This window comes from Geotrypetes seraphini, chromosome 3 (assembly GCF_902459505.1).
Source record: "Geotrypetes seraphini chromosome 3, aGeoSer1.1, whole genome shotgun sequence".
Classification (NCBI taxonomy): domain Eukaryota; kingdom Metazoa; phylum Chordata; class Amphibia; order Gymnophiona; family Dermophiidae; genus Geotrypetes; species Geotrypetes seraphini.
Window position 1 is genome coordinate 169,358,331 of NC_047086.1, and position 19,167 is coordinate 169,377,497.

The 19,167-nt window shown below is 44.1% G+C and overlaps 1 protein-coding gene across 2 annotated transcripts in view; it reads right to left on the reverse strand.

The window, feature by feature from the left end:
- Positions 1–18,648: 18,648 nt before the first annotated feature.
- Positions 18,649–19,167, reverse strand: part of LOC117357548 (pantetheinase-like) — a 54,394-nt gene continuing 53,875 nt past the window's right edge. For both annotated transcript variants that reach the window (XM_033938314.1, XM_033938313.1), the window contains one exon: positions 18,649–18,974. In XM_033938314.1, coding sequence (XP_033794205.1) covers positions 18,843–18,974 — 132 coding nt within the window. In that variant the 3' untranslated portion in view covers positions 18,649–18,842. The remainder of the gene's footprint in view (positions 18,975–19,167) is intronic.

A 19,167-nucleotide genomic window follows, 5' to 3' on the forward strand; every position in this document is an offset into this window, starting at 1 on the left:
TGAGCCCTTTCTTGAAGTGGGACTGATTGGTATTTGAACTTCTATAAGATAAGTACAGCATATCTGCTTTAAAGAAAATTTTGCATTGCCATTAAGATAAAATTGGTTGTGGGAATTTTTAATGAATAAAACATTTGCAAAAATTTAAAAAATATATTTAAGAATGGGATTTTATGCCGATGACTGAAGAATAGGAGCTTTTGAGATTCTGGTGGCTCCTTGACTCCTTTACAATGCTCTGAGGCTTTTCCTATCCTTTATATTTAAACTTGAATGGTGACTACTAAACTATTTTATAGTGAGACCTTCCTCTTTTTTATGAGGAGAGTTAGGCTTTGGTTGGTAATTGTACTATAAAACTTTTCACTTATCCCTTTGGTTAGTGGGATTTTTTTGCTGTTAGCTTGTGGCCATTTTGAAAAATTGCAGTGTGTGCCCTCATGCCCAAATTCTGTATATGACACTTTACGTTGTGGACACAAATCGGTTTACACAGTCAATTTGCATGCACAACTTAATTGTTGAACAAGCCTAATTGGCACCAATAATTGGCAATTAACATCTCATAACTGATGCTAGTTGGCTCTAATTAGAAGTGATGCGCACAACATGGTAGGCGCATTCTATGAAATGCTGTGCGTCAGTTCTAATGTGCGAATCTGAAAAGGGGAACATGGCCAGGGGAGGAACATGGGTGGGTCATGGGCATTCCTAACATTTATGTGCAGTGTTATAGAATGTCTGGTGCCATAGAAGCTACCGCAGCTGTCCCCTTAATGTCAAAAACTTTAGTGACAACAGAAAAATGTTTTCAGTCAAGTTAAATTACCAACAAATGTGTTTAAAATAAGGCTTCATCCATTTGTTGCATATATGACAAGAGGAGGTATTGTTTTAGTATGTTGCTCTTGTGAAGGGAACTTGTTCTCTTTCCCCAGCAAGCAGTATGCTATAAGGACTAGTGTAAAATTTGCAAAAGCTGCCTTTTCATAGACTTTGTGGTCAGTTCCAAGGAATGTGGCTACTAGGGGGTTGGGTTTCTCAGTGGTCACTCTACCCCTTAAGGATGGCCCTCATTGCATGTATCTTGTTGTAAACCTCTTTGAACTTATGGTATAGCGGTATATAAGAAATTAAATTATTATTATTATTATTACTACATGAGAGGTTAGCATTAGGGGGGGGGGGGGCAAACAGGGCTGTTGCCCTAGGCCCCATGGCTTTAGGGGACCCCTGAAGGCCGGCATGTCTTCCCCTTGTCTCCATTCCTGTCCGCTCTCCTCCTCACCTTCCTGGTCTTATTTTAAAATGTACTTATGCTTGGTAGAGGATCACCAGCACTCCAGTGAAAACAGAGGAGGAGAGAAACATAGTAAAATGACGGCAGATAAACACCATATGGCCTATCTAGGCTGCCTATCCATGCCATCTACTATCCCCCTCCTCTCTCTTAGAGATCTGACGTACTTGCCCCAAGCTTTCTTGAATTAAGATACATTTTTTAAAATCTCTACCACCAGGAGGTCGTTCCAAGCATTCACCACCCTTTTGTGAAATAGTATTTTCTGAGGTTACTTCTGAGTCTATCCCCTTTCACCTTCATCCCATGCCCCCTCATTCCAGAGTTTCCTTTCAGTTGAAAAACTCGCTTCGTGCACATTTATGCCACATAGGTATTTAAACATCTCTATCATATCTCCCCTCTCCCACCTTTCCTCCAAAGCCACGGTAGAGGTTTCTACTGCCGGCCAGGTAAATGCTCCAACAGTCATAGAATTCTTATGAGTGTCGAAGCATTTATTTTGCTGGCCCACAGTAGAAACTCTACCACAGCTTTGTAAAAGGGGGGTTTACGATTTTCCTGAAGAGACTCTTTTTTTTAAACAAACTTTTAATCTTGAGATTGTAGATGAAGGAGGAATACACTAATGATTTTGCAGACCACAATTTTTTTTTTAAGTACTCTAGTACTATATATGTTTGTGTAAATTGCTGTGATCTGTCAAATATCGGGACAGTAAGGGAATTTTTAAGTACCTTCTTACTTCTCATTTATAATCTTAATGTATATTTTCTTCAAACCGCTTAGAACCTAACGGATGTAGCGGTATATAAGAAATAAATTACATTACATTACATATTTCAAATTCAATAAAATGTAAAACATTTTTGTCACCTCAAATCAAAGGTGTTCCATTGTCCCTGTGAAAAAAAAAGTACTACAAAGTTCCATCTTATCAGCACATGTACATACCTACTCGAATATTCAGCCATGTAAATTGAGGAGTCTCTTTTCAAAGCTGAAGAGCCCTAACCATTTTAGTCTTTCCTCATCAAGAGGAGTTCCATCCCCTTTACCATCTTGGTCACTCTTCTTTGAACCTTTATCCACATGTTTATTCACACCTTCAAAGAAGTCAAGCAAATTTGTGAGGCAAGATCTCCCTCGGCTGAACCCATGCTGACTCTGTCTCATTAAATCATGTTTGTCTATGTTTTCCCACAATTTTATTTTTTATAATCGTTTGTACCATTTTGCCCAGAACCGAAGTGAGGCTTACCGGTTTGTAATTTCCCGGATCTCCCCTGGAGCTCTTTTTTAAAAATCGGAATAACATTGGCCACCCTCCAATCTTCAGGTACTACAGACGATTTTAGCGACAGGTTACAGATCACTAACAGCAGGTCAGCAATTTCATTTTTGAGTTCTTTAATACCCTGGGAAATTACAGGCCACGAGGGAGCTTAAACCTCCATACTTTCCAGCCAGTTCCAACTAAATCAAAATTAGTTAAATAGCAATTTGGAATACTAAGACTTTTATAACTTCACTTGGATTTTTATATGTACATTAAACAGTATATTAAGGAAGTTTTTCAAATCTTTGCCCGCTGTCTGTTTAATCAGCAACACAAGGACAGATGGGCTATGTTTGTCTTGGCTATCAACCAAGATTCATGAAAGACTATAAATAACCTAAGGAAAAACAATTCTATTCAACATATTCACATTTGCTCCTGCTTTCTGGTTTGTAATCATATGGAGCTATTTTTTTTTTTAATAGCCTATGGTAAAATGTTTTAATGGCATAATATTATGTTCTTTTTCTTTCATTAAAACTGTATAAATTTAAAAAGTTCAACGAAGGAGGAGTAAACACAGTAAATCATCATATTGGAAAATTTCTCTAATTCCCCACTGAATGATTATAAAATCAGATAAAAATAAGCAGTCTGCCATATCCTTACTCTCAACAATATTTTTTTTTATTTCTATAGCTCTACCAGGTGCACGCAGCACTGTACATTGTACATGCAAGAGATAGTCCCTGCTCAGAAGAGCTTACAATCTAATTATGACAGACACACAGAGGGGGCTAAAAGGTGGTAGGAGACTTTTAAGGGAATGACAGACAGATATGTTGGTTGGGTCAGTGTTTAAACGTAGCTTCAAAAAAGTGGGTTTTTAGTCTGGCTTTGAATACCTCCAAAGACAGAGCCTGACGTAGCAGGTTGTTCCAAGTATTGGGCACAGCAAAGTAGAAGGGATGGAGACAGGAGTTGGCAGTAGAGGAGAAGGGTACAGAGAGGAGGGACTTGTCTGATGAACAGAGTTCTCGGAGGGGAGTATAGCGAGTAACAAGAGAGGAGAGATACTGAGGAACTGCAGAGCGAATACACTTGAACATCAGTAAAAGGAGCTTGAATCATATACAGAGACGGACTGGAGGCAGTGAAGCAACCCGAGGAGAGAAGTAGTGTGGGTATAACAACCATGGTAGATGCTCAGCAGCGTTCTGAATAGTTTGAAGTGGAGAGATATGGCTTAGCAGTAGACCGGTGGGAAACACATTGCAGTAATCAGTGGCGTACCTAGGGTATGTGGCACCCGGGGCCCATCATTTTTTGACACCCCCCCCATGTAAAAAAATATTTTTTGTAATGACCATGAAACGGAATAAATGGTCAGAATAGAAACAGGCAGTGAAAATTTTCTTATATTCCAAACATAACATAACATAAATTATGTCTGAATTGTCATGACATCAGAAGTACATATGGAGTAGTTGCAGGTGATGCTTGGGACAGTTCTGATTGTGTTAGTTCGGTTTTATGTGTTTTTTGAATAGAAGGGTTTTTATTTCTTTTTGAAGGTTTTGCAGTATGTGGTCGATGTCAATTGGTTGTAGGGTTGGGGGTCGAGTGTTGCAGCTTGAATGGCTAGGAGGTTGTCGAACAGTTTTTTTTCTTTTGACGTTTTTGGTTGGAGGGTGTGTGAATGGTGCGTGAGTTCTCCTATGTCTGTTTGAAGTGGATTGAATTATTTAGCTGAAGAAATTAGTTACCCCCCATTCCACACACATTAATTCTCTTCCATTTTTGTTCCCATTATAAAAAACACTGATAAGTTCCCAGAAAAAAAATACATTAAAATAAGAAGTGAAAAAAAGGCCCCTACAGATGAGAACATAACATAAGAATAGCCTAACTGGGTCAGACCAATGGTCCATCATGCCCAGTAGCCCATTCTCATGGTAGCCAATCCAGGATACTAATACCTGGTCAAAACCCAAAGAGTAGCAACATTCCATGCTACCGATCCAGGGCAAGCAGACACTTCCCCCATGTCTTAATAACAGATTATGGACTTTTCCTCCAGGAATTTGTCCAAATCTTTCTTAAAACCAGCTACACTATCTGCTTTTACCATAACTTCTGGCCACTTCATTTTTAAGTTTAGATCTTTCCTTTCAAACAGAGACCTTGCTAGATGTCAAATACAGCACAAGGTAACTTCACATGGACTTAGCTGTGCAGGAAATGTAAATCTCCTCATACACCCACCATATAGTGCAAAAATGTGCAAAGGTCTGTTTTTTTCTTTCGATCACTACATAGCCTAATGCCACACAAGCAGCGCTGTTACAAACATATTCTGTAGGTCAATGCTAAGGATAACAAAGTTTCCTTCCTTGGACCAGAAGGAGATACTGATAAACCACTGGAAGAGATCCCAACACAACACCCAAAGACCCACTCAGTGTGTGAACCAATTGAGTGGAGTGGACTAACTGGGGGGTGGAAATGGGCCCGGAGTTTGCTCAGCAGAATTTCCCAGACCACCTCTTCATCTCAACACATTGGCACGCTGCCACCACCACCACTAGAAACACCTCACTGGGTAGGCCAGCTATGCTATAAACTTTATAAAACACATTATTATATTTTCTTATAAAGCACATATTTTAACTGAACTCTCTGACATCCTCAGCCTTTCCATTCACAAAAATAGAAGGAAGAAAAGTTCCCATTTCCTGCTGTTTCATGTCCCCGGCCTATACAATATTTTTTTTTCTGCAGACCCTTCAAAAGTCTGACCAAATCCTCGTTTCACTTGCATTATAAAGTACTGAGGATGCCATCTCTCCCCAATCCCAGGTCCTAAAGTCTAAGACAGTAGCGCAAACTAATGCTGCCAGATTCAGGAAAAAAAATTTTGATTAGATTCAGCCTATTGAATTGGTTTTTCAATTCGATTTTCCTGCCCAGTTGGGTGATTTTTTTCAAAACTCCTGGTGGGTTTTATAGCTTTTTCACCCCCTTTGGCTTCTCCTAACCACACTGGCTCTGTGGTGTAAATAAAATAAAGAAACAAAAAGGACTTTTCCTCTCTCTGTTAAATCCTAGCTCACATTTGCAGTCCAACACCAGCTCTGTCAGGATACACATTTCAAATCTGACATATTATAATCACAAAACAGAAAATAAAATTAATTTTTCTACCTTTTGTTGTCTGGTTATATTTTAAATCTTGTTGGTCCAAGGCTCTGGTTTTCTTCTGATAACTTGCTTGCCAGGGTCTCCTTCTTTCTTCTTTCTGCGTGCTAACCATCCATCTGCCAACTCTGTCCTCCCTTTCCATTTCCCTTCCCTCCCCAGGAAGTCTGGTATCTTTCCTTTTTTTCATCTCCCTCCACAGATCCACCTTTTCTTAACTACCCTTTCATCCGGCATCTCTCTCTCCTTCCCCACCACCCCAGACTCCACCATCTCTCCCTTTCTTTTCCCAATTACCCTCCTATCCAGTATCTCTATCCCTCCTCCACATCATCCCTTGTGTCCAATTTCTCTCCCTTTCAGTTCCTTCCCTCCCTAAATCTCATGGTCCATCATTTCTCTCTCTTTCCTCTATTTTCAGACCCATTATTTCTTCATCCCCCCCCAAAATTTGGCATATGCACGTCTCTTTGAACACCCCCTTCCCTCCGTGTACTTCTAAACCAGGGTCCCCCCCAAAGGCCTGTCCCCCCTTAAAGGTCTGCCTGTCCCCCCTTGAAGGCCTGCACCCCCCCTTGAAGGCCTGTCCCCCCCTTGAAGGTCTGCACCCCCCCAAAGGCCTGCACCCCCCTGAAGGCCTGTCCCCCCCTTGAAGGCCTGTCCCACCCCCTTGTAGGCCTGTCCCCTCCTTGAAGGCCTGCCTGCCTGTCCCCCCCCTGAAGGCCTGTCCCACCCCCTTGTAGGCCTGCCCACCTCCTTGTAGATCTGTCCCCCCTTGAAGGCCTGCCTGCCCCCCCCTTGAAGGCCTGTCCCCCCCCTTGAAGGCCTGCCTGCCTGTCACCCCCCTCCCCCTTGAATGCCTGCCTGCCTGCCCACCCGCCCCACCCTGAAGGACCGCTCGCCCCCCTGGCCTCCCCGTACCACCTATGAAGCAGCACTACCTATGCTCCCGGCCTTGCCGTTCAGTCCCCACCCCCCCCGAAGGACCGCTCGCCCCACTGACCTTCCTGCACCACCTATGAAGCAGCCGCAGCAGGATCGCGACGTCAGCTATCCCTGCGCTGCTTAGGCGCTGCTTCCTGCACCGCGTTCCCACCCCTCCTCTGACGTCAGAGGAGGGGCGGGACCGCGGCGCAGGAAGCAGCGCCCAAGCAGCTCAGGGATAGCTGACCTCACGATCCTGCTGCTTGCTGCTTCACAGGTGGTGCAGGAAGGTCAGTGGGGTGAGCGGTTCTTCGGGGGTGTGGGGGGACTGAACGGCAAGGCCGGGAGCACCCCTTCAGGGCTGGCACCCGGGGCGGACCGCCCCTCCCGCCCCCCCCCTTGGTACGCCACTGGCAGTAATCCAGATGAGAGGTGATGAGGGCATGGATAAGGGTTTTGGCAGCATGTTCAGAAAGGAAAGGACAGATTTTAGCAATATTATAGAAAAAGAAACAACAATTTCTGGCAGTCTGTTGGATGTGAGAGGAGAAGGAGTGCAACGAGTCAAAGATGACCCTGAGGTTGGAAGTTGACAAGACAGGGAGGGTGAGGGTGTTATCCACTGTTGTAGAGAATGGAGGGAGAGGCAGGTTTAGGAGGAAAGATAAGGAGTTCCGTCTTGGTCATGTTTAATTTTAGATGGAGGCGAGACATCGAGGTAGCAATGTCAGAGATGCAGACCGAGACTCAGGCCTGGATTCCAATAGAAATTTCAGGAATAGAGAAGTAGGTTCATAGACAACTCGGCGAAAGACAAAGGCGAGCGCCGACAACTGAGCGCAAGACGGAGGCGCGCGCTGAAGAAAATTACAGTTTTTAGGGGCTCCGCTGGGGGGTTTTGTTGGGGAGCCCCCCCCCAGTTTGCTTAATAGAGATTGCGCCGGCGTTGTGGGGGGTTTGGAGGGTTGTAACCCTCCACATTTTACTGTAAACTTAACTTTTTCCCTAAAAACAGGGAAAAAGTGAAGTTTTCAGTAAAATGTGGGGGGTTACAACCCCCCACACCCCCCCCACAATGCGGCGCAATCTCTATTAAGTAAAGTGGGGGCCCACGGCCCCCCCCCCGTCGGAGCCGTAAAAACAGTAATTTTCTGCAGCGTGCGCCTCCGCGCGGCGCTCAATTGTCTGCGTGCGCCTTTGTCCCGGCGCGCTTTTGACCTGACACCAAGAGGTAGATCTGTGAGTCATCATCATAGAGATGGTACTGGAACTCATGGGATGAAATTAGAGCACTGAGAGAAGTATAGATGGAGACTCTAGTATTTTATAAAAGCATATGGACTTTTATTAAATTTGTATAGTGCTATGACAACATATATTTGGTGACATGTGTATCCGGAAAATCCATTTTTACAATAGAAAATATCAAAAAAGCAGCATCATTTGGGGCTTTGTATGTATAAGAAGTGTTATTTACACATTTGGAGGGTAATTCTATATCACAGTAACCATTACACTGGCCAACACTCATTTTTGTGCCTCAAATGTTAGGCCTGTTTCTGGGTATATTTGACCTGCTGATTCTGAAAATGGCACCGGTTTTCTCCTTTCAGCTCTAGTTTTTGAAATACCGAACATGTGCCATATATAAAGTGACAATATGTCCCGTTTTGAACGGGACTGTCCCTTTTTCTGATCCCCTGTCCCATTGTCCCCACACACAGCTTCAGAATGCCTATAAGTTCCTGTTTTCAGCGACAGCATCCTGAAGCTCTGTGTGGGGACACTGGGACAGGCGATCACGGGAGAATGGTAATCTCCCTGCTTACCTGTGCGCCTCCGCAACAACAGCTGGAAAGGCAAATCCAGGCGCCGGCACAGAAGCCTTCTCCCCAACATCAATTCTGACATCGGAGAGGAAGTTCCAGGCCAACCCGGAACTTCCTCTCTGACGTCAGAATTGATGTCAGGGAGGCTTCTGGGCCAACGCCTGGACTTGCCTTTCCTACTGTTGTGGCAAGGGCAGAAAGTAGCAGCGGGCGACAGCAAAGGATCGGGGGGGGGGGAGGGGAGCAGAAGAATCGGGTAAGCTTCAGAGGGAGGGAGGCAGACAGACAGGCAGGAGTCCTGCAGGTCAGCTTTCTCATATTTGGCACGGCAGGGAGGGAGGGAGGCTGGCTGGCTTCGGAGCAGGGAGTGGGACAAAGGCTGGAAGGCAGTGAGAGGGAGGCATGCAGACAGGTTGGCAAGGGAGGGACACTAAGGACATAGGAAGGGGGCACTAAGGACATGGGAAGGGGGCACTAAGGATATGGGAAGGGGGCACTAAGGATATGGGAAGGGGGCACTAAGGATATGGGAAGGGGCACTAAGGACATAAGAAGGAGCACTGGGGGCACTAAGGACATGGAAAGGATGCACTGGGGGCACTTAGGGCATGGGAAGGGGCACTAAGGACATAAGAAGGAGGCACTGGGGGCATTAAGGACATGGGAAGGAGGCACTGGGGGCACTAAGGACATAGGAAGGAGGGAGGGAGGGAATAGAAAGGGCCAATTGTTGGGCCTGATGCAGAAAGAGAGAAAGAAATGAAAAAAAGGATGCACAGTCAGAAGGAAATGCAACCAGTATCATGAAATCATCAGACAGCAAAGGTAGGAAAAATGATTTTATTTCCAATTTAGTGATCAAAATGTGTCAGTTTTGAGAATTTATATCTGCTGTCTATATTTTGCACTATATTTGTCCATTTTTCTATAGTTACTGAGGTGACATTGCATATTTTAAAGTCATCTGCCTTGACATCTTTGAAATCCCCCCAATATAAATGATAATTAACATTTTCTCTGCATATAGTGTGCTTTGTGGTTTTTTAAAATTTTATGGTTACCATTATGAATTAAGATTATGTGTACATGGAAAATGAATGGAATAAATTTGGGGCGGGGCGAGGGCAGGTTTGGGTGGAGTGAGGGTGGGATTGGGTTGGGGCTAGGTCCGGATTGGGGGTGGGACTGACAATTAATAGATGTCCGTTTTGATGAAAAAAATAAATGGTCACGTTAGCCATATACCATTCTTCACTCTACTTGCCCATTAAATAATCAGGATATTTTAATGTAGTGTTTAAATTAATATCTTTTAAGCATGAAGGAAACACCCGAGTTAGGTGCCAGTAAATCTGGCCTAATATACCAGTGCCTACCTTTAGGACACCTAGCAATGCCTAAGCGCCACTAGGCAGGATTTTATAAATGGCGCCTAGCAGTTGATTAACAACCACGCCGAATGGCATTTATAGAATCCGGCCCACAGTGTTTTTAGGGTTGTAATTGCCACTCTGTGAAGGTTAACCCCCCCCCTCCCTTTTTATGACTATGACCCTCTTTTATCAAACTATGCTAGCAGTTTTTAGCATGGTGAGCTGCGCTGAATGGCCTGCAATGCTCTTGACACTCATAAGAATTCTATGAGCATCGGTTGCAGCGTGGGCCATTCAATGTGGCTCACCTCGCTAAAAAACTGCTAACGCAGTTTGATAGAAGAGGGCCTATGTTTTGCTTTCAGTGGAAATAATCTAAACTTGTATTGCCTCCTTTTGCTATATATGATTCTTCTATGGAAAAGGGACAAACAGCTATGCTACAAACTATGACCAAGAGCAAGATACCTTTTGGAAGACCTTCACTATTCTTGTCCTCACCACGTCCCACAGAAGACTATACCAGGAATTCAGTACCCTTTATATGAAAAACTATTTCAGGATGTTGCTTTTAAGTTTCCCTCCTTGCAATATCACTTCATGTACGCTAGTTTTGTAGCCTCCCCATTTTTTTGGAAAGATTTGTCCATTAATTCTTTTCAAGTATTTACATAAGAACATAAGCATTGCCCCTGCCGGATCACACCAGGCAGTCCACTCCCGCGGCAGCCCCCCAGGTCCATGGCCTGTAAGTGCTTCTAACCTAAAACGTTCATACCCTATTCACCTAATGTCCTGTAAGTAACCCTCTATCTGTACCCTGCAATCCCCTTCACCTCCAGGAAGTCATTCAGTCCCTTTTTGAACTCCACTATTGTACTCTGTCCTATCACCTCTCCTGGAAGCGCGTTCCAGGTATCCACCACCCGCTAAGTGAAGAAGAACTTCCTTGCATTCGTTTTGAATCCGTCTCCTCTCAGTTTTTCTGAATGACCTCTTGTTTTTGTTGTCCCCGCTAGTCTAAAGAATCTGTCCCTCTCCACCTTCTCTATGCTTTTCATAATTTTATAAGTCTCTATCATGTCCCCTCTCAGTCTCCGCTTTTGCAGGGTAAAGAGCCCCAGCTTGTCCAACCTTTCAGCATACGAAAGGTTCTTCATGCCCTTTATCATCCTTGTTGCTCTCCTCTGCACCCTCTCGAGTATTGCCATGTCCTTCTTAAGGTACGGCGATCAGTATTGGACACAGTACTCCAGATGTGGGCGCACCATTGCTCGATACAGTGGCAGAATAACTTCCTTCGTTCTGGTAGTGATACCTTTTTTGATAATGCCCAACATTCTGTTCACTTTCTTTGAGGCCGCTACACATTGTGCTGCCGGCTTCATTGTTTTATCCACCAATACCCCCAGGTCTTTTTCTAGGTTGCCTTCCCCCAGTACCCTCCCTCCCATCGTATAGCTGTACATGGGGTTCCCCTTCCCTATGTGCAAGACCTTACATTTCTCCACATTGAAGCTCATCTGCCATCTTTTTGCCCACTCACTCAGTTTGTTCAGGTCGCTCTGCAGTTCTTTGCATTCCTCAACAGTTCTGACCCTGCTGGAGAGTTTTGTGTTGTCTGCAAACTTGATAACTTCGCACTTCGTCCCCGTTTCCAGATCATTAATAAATATATTGAACAGAAGCGGTCCCAGCACTGACCTCTGCAGGACACCACTCGTGACCCCTTTCCAGTCAGGGTAATGTCCCTTTACTCCTACCCTCTGCTTCCTGTCCGCCAGCCAATTTTTGATCCATCTGTGCACGTCCCCTTCCAACTCATGGCTCCACAGTTTCTTCAGTAGGCGCTCATGGGGAACCTTGTCAAAGGCTTTTTGGAAATACAGATATACGATGTCTATGGGGTCACCTTGGTCCAATTGTTTGCTTATCCCCCTCAAAGAAATGCAGTAGATTCATTTGGCATGATCATCCTTTACAGAAACCATGCTGGCTTGTTCCCATCAGATTATTTCTTTCTACATGCTCATTGATACCTTCCCTGATCAGTGATTCGGCCATCTTCCCCAGAACTGAGGTTAAGCTCACAGGTCTATAGATCCCCAGGTCGCCTCTCGATCCTTTTTTGAAGATCAGTGTAACATTCTCTATCCTCCTGTCCTCCGGGTTTACCCCAGTTCTCAAAGATAGGTTGCAAATATGCCGCAGTAACTCCACTATTTCGTCTCTGAGCTCTTTCAGTATTCTCAGGTGGATCCTGTCTGGGCCCAGAGATTTGTCAGTTTTTAATCTATCTATCTGCCTGAGAACGTCTTTGAGGCTAACCTCCATGCATGATAATTTTTCCTCTTGTTCCCCCTTGAAGATTTTTTCCAGTTCCGGCACGTTGGATGGGTCTCCCTCATCCAGAGGTCCCACCTCCTCCCTCCCTGGCTGTTTCCCTTTCACATATCGGAAAAATGGTTTAAAATTTCTTGCTTCTTTAGCTAGTCTCTCCTCATATTCTTTCTTGGCTTTTCTGATCACTCTGTGACATTCTTATTGATGATTCCTGTGCTCTTTCCACTTTCCCTCAGTTTTGTCTTTTTTCCACTTCTGAAATGATTTTTTCATATCTCCTATCACTTTCTTTACTTCATTGGTTATCCATGCCGGGTCTTTTGTCTGATTCTTTTTGCATCCTTTTCTAAATCTGGGTATATACAAGTTTTGCGTCTCGTTTACCGTGTCCTTGAATAGGGACCAGGCTTGCTCCACAGTCCGAGCTTCCTTGGAGCTGTCTCTGAGCTTCTTCCTCACCATTTGTCTCATGGCATCTTAGTTCCCTTTCTTGAAGTTAAACGTTGTTGCCTTGGTTCTCTTTCCCTTTGATAATCCTACTTTCACTTTGAACTGAATCATGTTGTGGTCACTGTTTCCTAACGGTCCCATTACTTCCACTCCCTTTGCGGGTCCTTTCAGCCCGTTTAGGATCAGGTCCAGAATCGTTGACCCTCTCATTGGTGCCTTGACAAGTTGCTCCATGAAGCAGTCCTGAACGGCTTCCAGGAACTCCATTTCCTTTGTGCATTTGGAATTTCCAAGACACCAGTCTATCCTGGGATAGTTGAAATCTCCCATAACTATGGTGTTAGCGTTCTTGCATTCCCTCTTCAGCTCGGCTACCATTTCTGTATCCTCTGTTTCAGTTTGCCCAGGTGGATGGTAGAACAGTCCCATCTTTATCTCGGATCCTTTTCTTCCTGGTATTTTAACCCACAATGACTCCAGTTGGTCATTTGTCGCTGCTGTGTCCACACTGGTCGAGTGAATGGTGTCCCTTATGTATACTGCCAAGTCTCTTCCCTGAAGAAGCCCTTTCTGGAAACGTCAATCGCTCCTCCTAAACTTACTTGCTCCACTTCATCACTGACGCTGAAACCATGGATTGAAGACAAAGTTTTATTTTATTTTTCTTTCCAGCTTATGATTTATCTTTAATCTTATCTATTGTTTTGCCTTTTGTCTTTGTTTTGTTCTATTTCTATCATTTAAATTTCTCCAGAATTCTACTGTTCAACGGCTCCCCCTTCTGCTTCTATTCCTTTCTCTCCTCTCTTCTACCTTCCAAAGTATTTAGATCAATGCTGTCTTGTTAAAATGTTTATTTTATTTTTATTTTTCCTCTAACTCTACTTTTCACTTCTCTATTACCCTCCAGGTACTTTAGTTAGATTGTGAGCCTTCGGGACAGTAAGGGAATTTTTCAAGTACCTTTCTTATTTCTAATCTTAATGTATATTTTCTGTAAACCGCTTAGAACCTAACGGATGTAGCGGTATATAAGAAATAAATTACATTACATTACATTACATAGTGCTATTCCTCCTCCTTTCTGGTAAGTCTTGTCTTTTCGGTAGAGTTTGTACCCCAGCAGTACCATGTCCCATTTGTTTTCCTCGTTCCACCATGTTTCTTTGATCCCTATGATATCTAGGCTCTCATTATTGGCCATGACTTCTAATTCCCCCATTTTGCTCTTTAGGCTCCTTGCATTAGTGTACATGCAGTTCAAGTCCTGGCATTTTCCCTTCCTTGCTATTTTCCCTTGCATTTCATTCTTCTTTCTGAAATCCTTCCTGACCTGCCAACTCCTGAATGTTGTCTCTTTTGTCTTCCCTTTGTGGTATGTTCATATTGCCTTCCCCTTGTGGTGTGTTCCTATTGTCCTCCTCGTTCCTTCCCATCGTCCAGTTTCATGTGGACTTCCCCTTGCAGTATGTTCATCCTATCCTCCTCTTGCTTCTTCTGTCTCCGTTGTTTTTCCATAGCCTGTTGCTTGCCACATGCACCTTCCCAGCATTCTTCCCCCTCAATACCCTCACTGGGTACTGTCTCCCGAACCGTCGATACCAGGTCGACTGTCGGCTTTCCCTTTCTGCTTAGTTTAAAGCTTGCTCTATCGCTCTTCTGACATTATTTGCTAGTTGTCTAGTTCCCGCCGTGTTCAGGTGTAGACCATCCTTCTTGAAGAGCTTGTTCTTGCCCCAGAACATTGTCCAGTTCCTCACAAAGAGAAATCCCTCTTCCTCACACCATCTCCTCATCCACACATTTATTGATTGCAGTTCCGTCTGCCTCTTCGCTTCTGCCCTCGGCACTGGCAGGATCTCTGAGAAGGCTATCCTCTGGATCCTCATCTTTAGTTTCCTTCCTAAGATCTTGAACTGTTCAGTCAGTGCATTCTTGCTGTAGTCTCTCCTGGTGACATCGTTTGTCCCGACGTGGACTATCACTGCTGTCTCTTCCGTCTCTGCTCCCTCCAGGATTCTTTCAATCTTGTCGACAATATCCTTCGTTCTTGCCCCTGGAAGACAGGTCACTAGCCGATCCTCTCTCCCTCCTGCTATGTGACTGTCTACTTGCCTTAGGATTGAGTCTCCCATCAGGATTTCAGATTTCCCTTTTTTCAGCCTCCATTGCGGTCGCAGGTCTGTGTCCTTGGTGTTCTTCGTTTCTTCTCGCTCCAGGCACTGATAGTGTCTCGCCTCTTCCTTCAGCAAAGTTCCTCCGTGGGTATCCTCTACCTTGGTGTCAGATGTTTCTTGTCCTCCGCTCTGTGTGTCTTCCTCGTTTCTGCGCTTCTCATGTTCCTGTTCTTCCATTCTCCTGTAGGCATCTTCGATGAACTTCTCGAGCTCCCAGACTAGTTCCTCGATGCACCTCTCTCGCATGGGGTCTTCGGCTGTCTGGAAGGGGTTTTCTGAGATGTAGAGTCCCTCGAGCTCCCGGATCCTGAGCTTCAGATGACTAACTTCGCTCTTAAGGCTCTTCAGTTCCCGACATCGTCCGCACACATACGAATGTTTATGTTATCTCTCCTCTCTTCAAGAGTATTTTTCTCAGAATTTCTGGTCTAGACCCCATACCATCTTGGTTGCTTTTCCTCTTGTTATGACCTCCAAAACTGAATAAATGAAATAGTGGAAATGCAATGTTCTTGATACTCCTTTAATTCAGATAATCCTTGAAAACACAGTCCACATTTGTCTTTGGAGAACCCAACACAGGTCGTGTTTCAGCAGAACACGCCTTCCTCAGGGATCCTAAAATATTAATTATAGAAGAGTGTAATGTATGTGTTTTGATGCTCTAAGGAACAGACAAATGGTGCCGAGTGGGGTGAAGAGATCAATTGTGATACAGAGGTGCATTACGATTCTGCAAGTGGATTTTCAAAGAAACCGAAGAGGTGCCAAAACCGAATACAATACCCCAAGTGAGATCTCACCCATGACATAAAATTATTTTTGTGTGTGTATTGTAAACCCCCAGACAGCCTTAAAGTGCCTATTTGCATGCTTAGGATATTAAACGGTTAAATCAGATGATTTTCATACTGTATTACACAAATGATTTTGGCATCAAGAGATTAATTGTAACATATCAGGCAAGGAATTGTAAAAGATTTAACAGGGCAGAATAGGCTCGTACCTGGTTAAATTGTGTTGACTTGCTGATCCTCAGATTTTTAGTGACATATAATCAGATGGTACCACTGAAAATTCAGAGACTGCAATATCCTGCAATTGTTTATGTTTATTAAAATATGAGTACTTTATATAGCGCTTAGCTAACAAAAGATCAAAGCAGTTTACAAAAATTGTCTATTAATCATAAGAAAAATAGAAAGGAATTTCATTAAAATAGGAAAGATTACAGCCACACTAATGCAGATAACAACTCTGAAGCCAACTCTAAAATGACAAAAGACTGAAACAAAATCCAGCATGGGGGAACTGAGGCTGATGCCAGACTTCTATAGTTTGTATCCTGCAAATGTAGAGACAAGTGAAGCTTCGGCAACTCCAGTTTTATAGATCCCTTTATTGTCACAGCTCAGGAAGGAGGGAAGACATCTTGACTGGTAAGTTGAATATGGTCAGCAATACTTGATGATATGTGGTTATAACCAAGACTCCATCATATATAGCTGCCTATGTGGTTGACATAATGAGAATTTGAAACCAGAGTTTAAGCAAGGGTGACTGGAGCCACACAGAGAGGTGGGTGTAGCTCTGGCTTCTTTGTTGGGCAGACTGGATGCCGTCATTTACTCTGTTACTGTGTTTTATCTGAGTTGCCAAGGCAGTCCAAGGATGAAGCTGAAGTCAACGTGAAAGTTATTCAGGTACCATCAATAGTCAATGGTGGTGCCTGGGTAATTGAGCATGTAGGACCACATGACAGTACCATTCTATCTATGCTTGGCTAGTTGTTTGAGTACTACAGTAAATATCAACAGTGGTATAGTAAGGAAGGAGGAGGGAGGAAGAGTGCCTCAGGTGCAGTCTTGGCAAGGGGTCCCACCCAGCAGCAGTACAGCAGCAATATGACTGATGGAGCCCCGCCAGCTGAAGACTCCAGGTATCTTTCCTCTCCCTCCTCCAGCAATAAAGGGGGGGGGGGGATTCTTAACTGCATCCCCCTCCCCAGCACCTCTTAATTTCTTCTGTTATTCTTTGGCTGCTAATTCTGGCTTTGAGCCCTCGCTCTGATGTAACTGCCCATTTGTGGGACCAGGAAGTTACATCAGAGGGAAGACTTGATTTAGCACAAGAACATAAGAATAGCCTTACTGGGTCAGATCAATGGTCCATCAAGCCCAGTAGCCCGTTCTCACGGTGGCCAATCCAGGTCATTAGTACCTGGCCATGAATGTATGATGCAAATATTCACTGACAAATGCTCATCACACTCCACAGCAAAGAAGTGGTATGAAATAGAGAATGACACAGTGGATGTTGCCTGTGGCTAGCCGTGTTTAGCCACGGGTAACTCACCAAAACGGTGAAGAGGGAAAGGTGCTCACAGCAGGTACAGTGAAGCAGTGGATGGCCTTGTCCCTGCAGTTGAGGGAACGCATGCAGTCATTGATCGCACGCGGCCCCCTCCCTCCTTCCTACCTCTTACCTTAGCAGTGTGTTTTAAGGTTGCAAACTTGTTTAAAGCCGCCGGAGCGTACGTGCGGGTGTGGGCAGAAGCTTCTCCTCTGAAGCAACTTTTGGTTGCGTCAGAAGAGAAGCTTCTGCCCACACGCACACGACTGCAAGTACGCTCTGGTGGCTTTTAACAAGTATGAAACCTTAAAACGTGCCAAGAAGGTAATGGGGAGGGAGGGAGGAAGGGAGGGAGATGCACTGACCGCACGAGGGGTGCCGAAGGGCAGTGAGGTGGCGAGAGGGAAGGGTGGATGCTGCGGAGACCGGGTCGTGAAGGGGACGGTAAGGACGTGGATGGAGAGGTGAGGGGGACAGTGGGGATGGGGCAGTGAAGGGGACGGTGGTCCAGTGACGGGGACAGATTTTTCCCTGTGCCATTCTCTAGTGTGAAACTTTCAGCATGGAGATTTCCAGACTAAATATGCAGAAAGATCTGGGAAGCCTCAAATGGTGTCAACTCCTGAAACTGCTGACCATGTCCATGACCTAATTTTGGCAGATTGGCAAATATAGATTATATTAGGTGTATAATCTAGGAGCACCTGGGTATGCATAAGCTGTCAGCTAGGTAGGTGCTCAAATGTTTGAATGCTGACAAGAAACGACATCAAGTGGACACTTCCAAGTTGATTTTGCAGCATTTTCAGTGAAAGATTTGGGAGAATTTTTAAGTATCCTAAGACACCCTATAGCATTAAAAATAAGAAAACCATTTTTCCCTTATATGGTATTTAGGTCTCTCCCAATGCATCCCAGGATGCAGCAGGCAGGGGTTGGATGACACCATTTTCACAAGGGCGGTCCCAAAGACAGGAGGGACTAGGCCTTCTAATCCTCCCTGAGCTGATGGTTGGGTGGAATATAAGTGTATTAAATTAAACTAGAACACCCTCAATGCAAAAATAATTATAATAAGTATTTATTGGATAAATTCCTCCCCTATCCCTAATACTTTCATTCTTTCCTTTGCCTATATTGCCCCTCTCCCCTTTTCCGCAAAAGCGGTTTTTAGTACAGGCCAGTGTGCTGAATGATCTGTGCTGCTCCCAACACTCATAGGAGCTCTATGAGTGTTGGGAGCAGTGAAGATCATTCAGCGTATTGGCCTGCGCTAAAAACCGCTTATGTAATTTTATAAAAGGGGGAATTGAATTCTAAATTTTTTATTTGTGTCTTTTATGTACAGACAACTCCACAGCTATGCAAATGTATGTCTGATTCCACTGGAAAAGGAAACCAACAGTTGTACCAGAGCCACAAACACGCTGATTTCTTTTATTTTTTGCACTATCAAAATACACCCATTAGCTGGAAAATTAACACTTAAATCTATATTTTTAAACACGTCTATTTATAATTATGTCACCTTATTTAAGATATTCAGTAGGAGAAATATAATAAGCCAGATCCAAACACCTAACCACTAAAAATAGATGCCAAGATCTGAATATTAAGCTATTCATCATTATACTGAGGCTTGCTCTGTTCTTTTGGATCATTTTCATACAACCTTCCAAAAAGTGTGACAGTTAGAACTGATTTGGTGGATATGCTGCTTTTGCTTATCAAGCGACCATCACTTAATACCTAAAAAGAATAAAAGAAAAATAAGACACGATCAGTTACAGTTATTTGTTTCATAACTATTAAGGATGTCAGGTCAAAAGCGTGCCAGGACAAAGGCGCGAGCAGACAACTGAGCGCAGCGCGGAGGCGCGCACCAAAGAAAAAGACTGTTTTTAGGGGCTGCAACGGGGGGTTTTGTTGGGGAGCCCCCCCA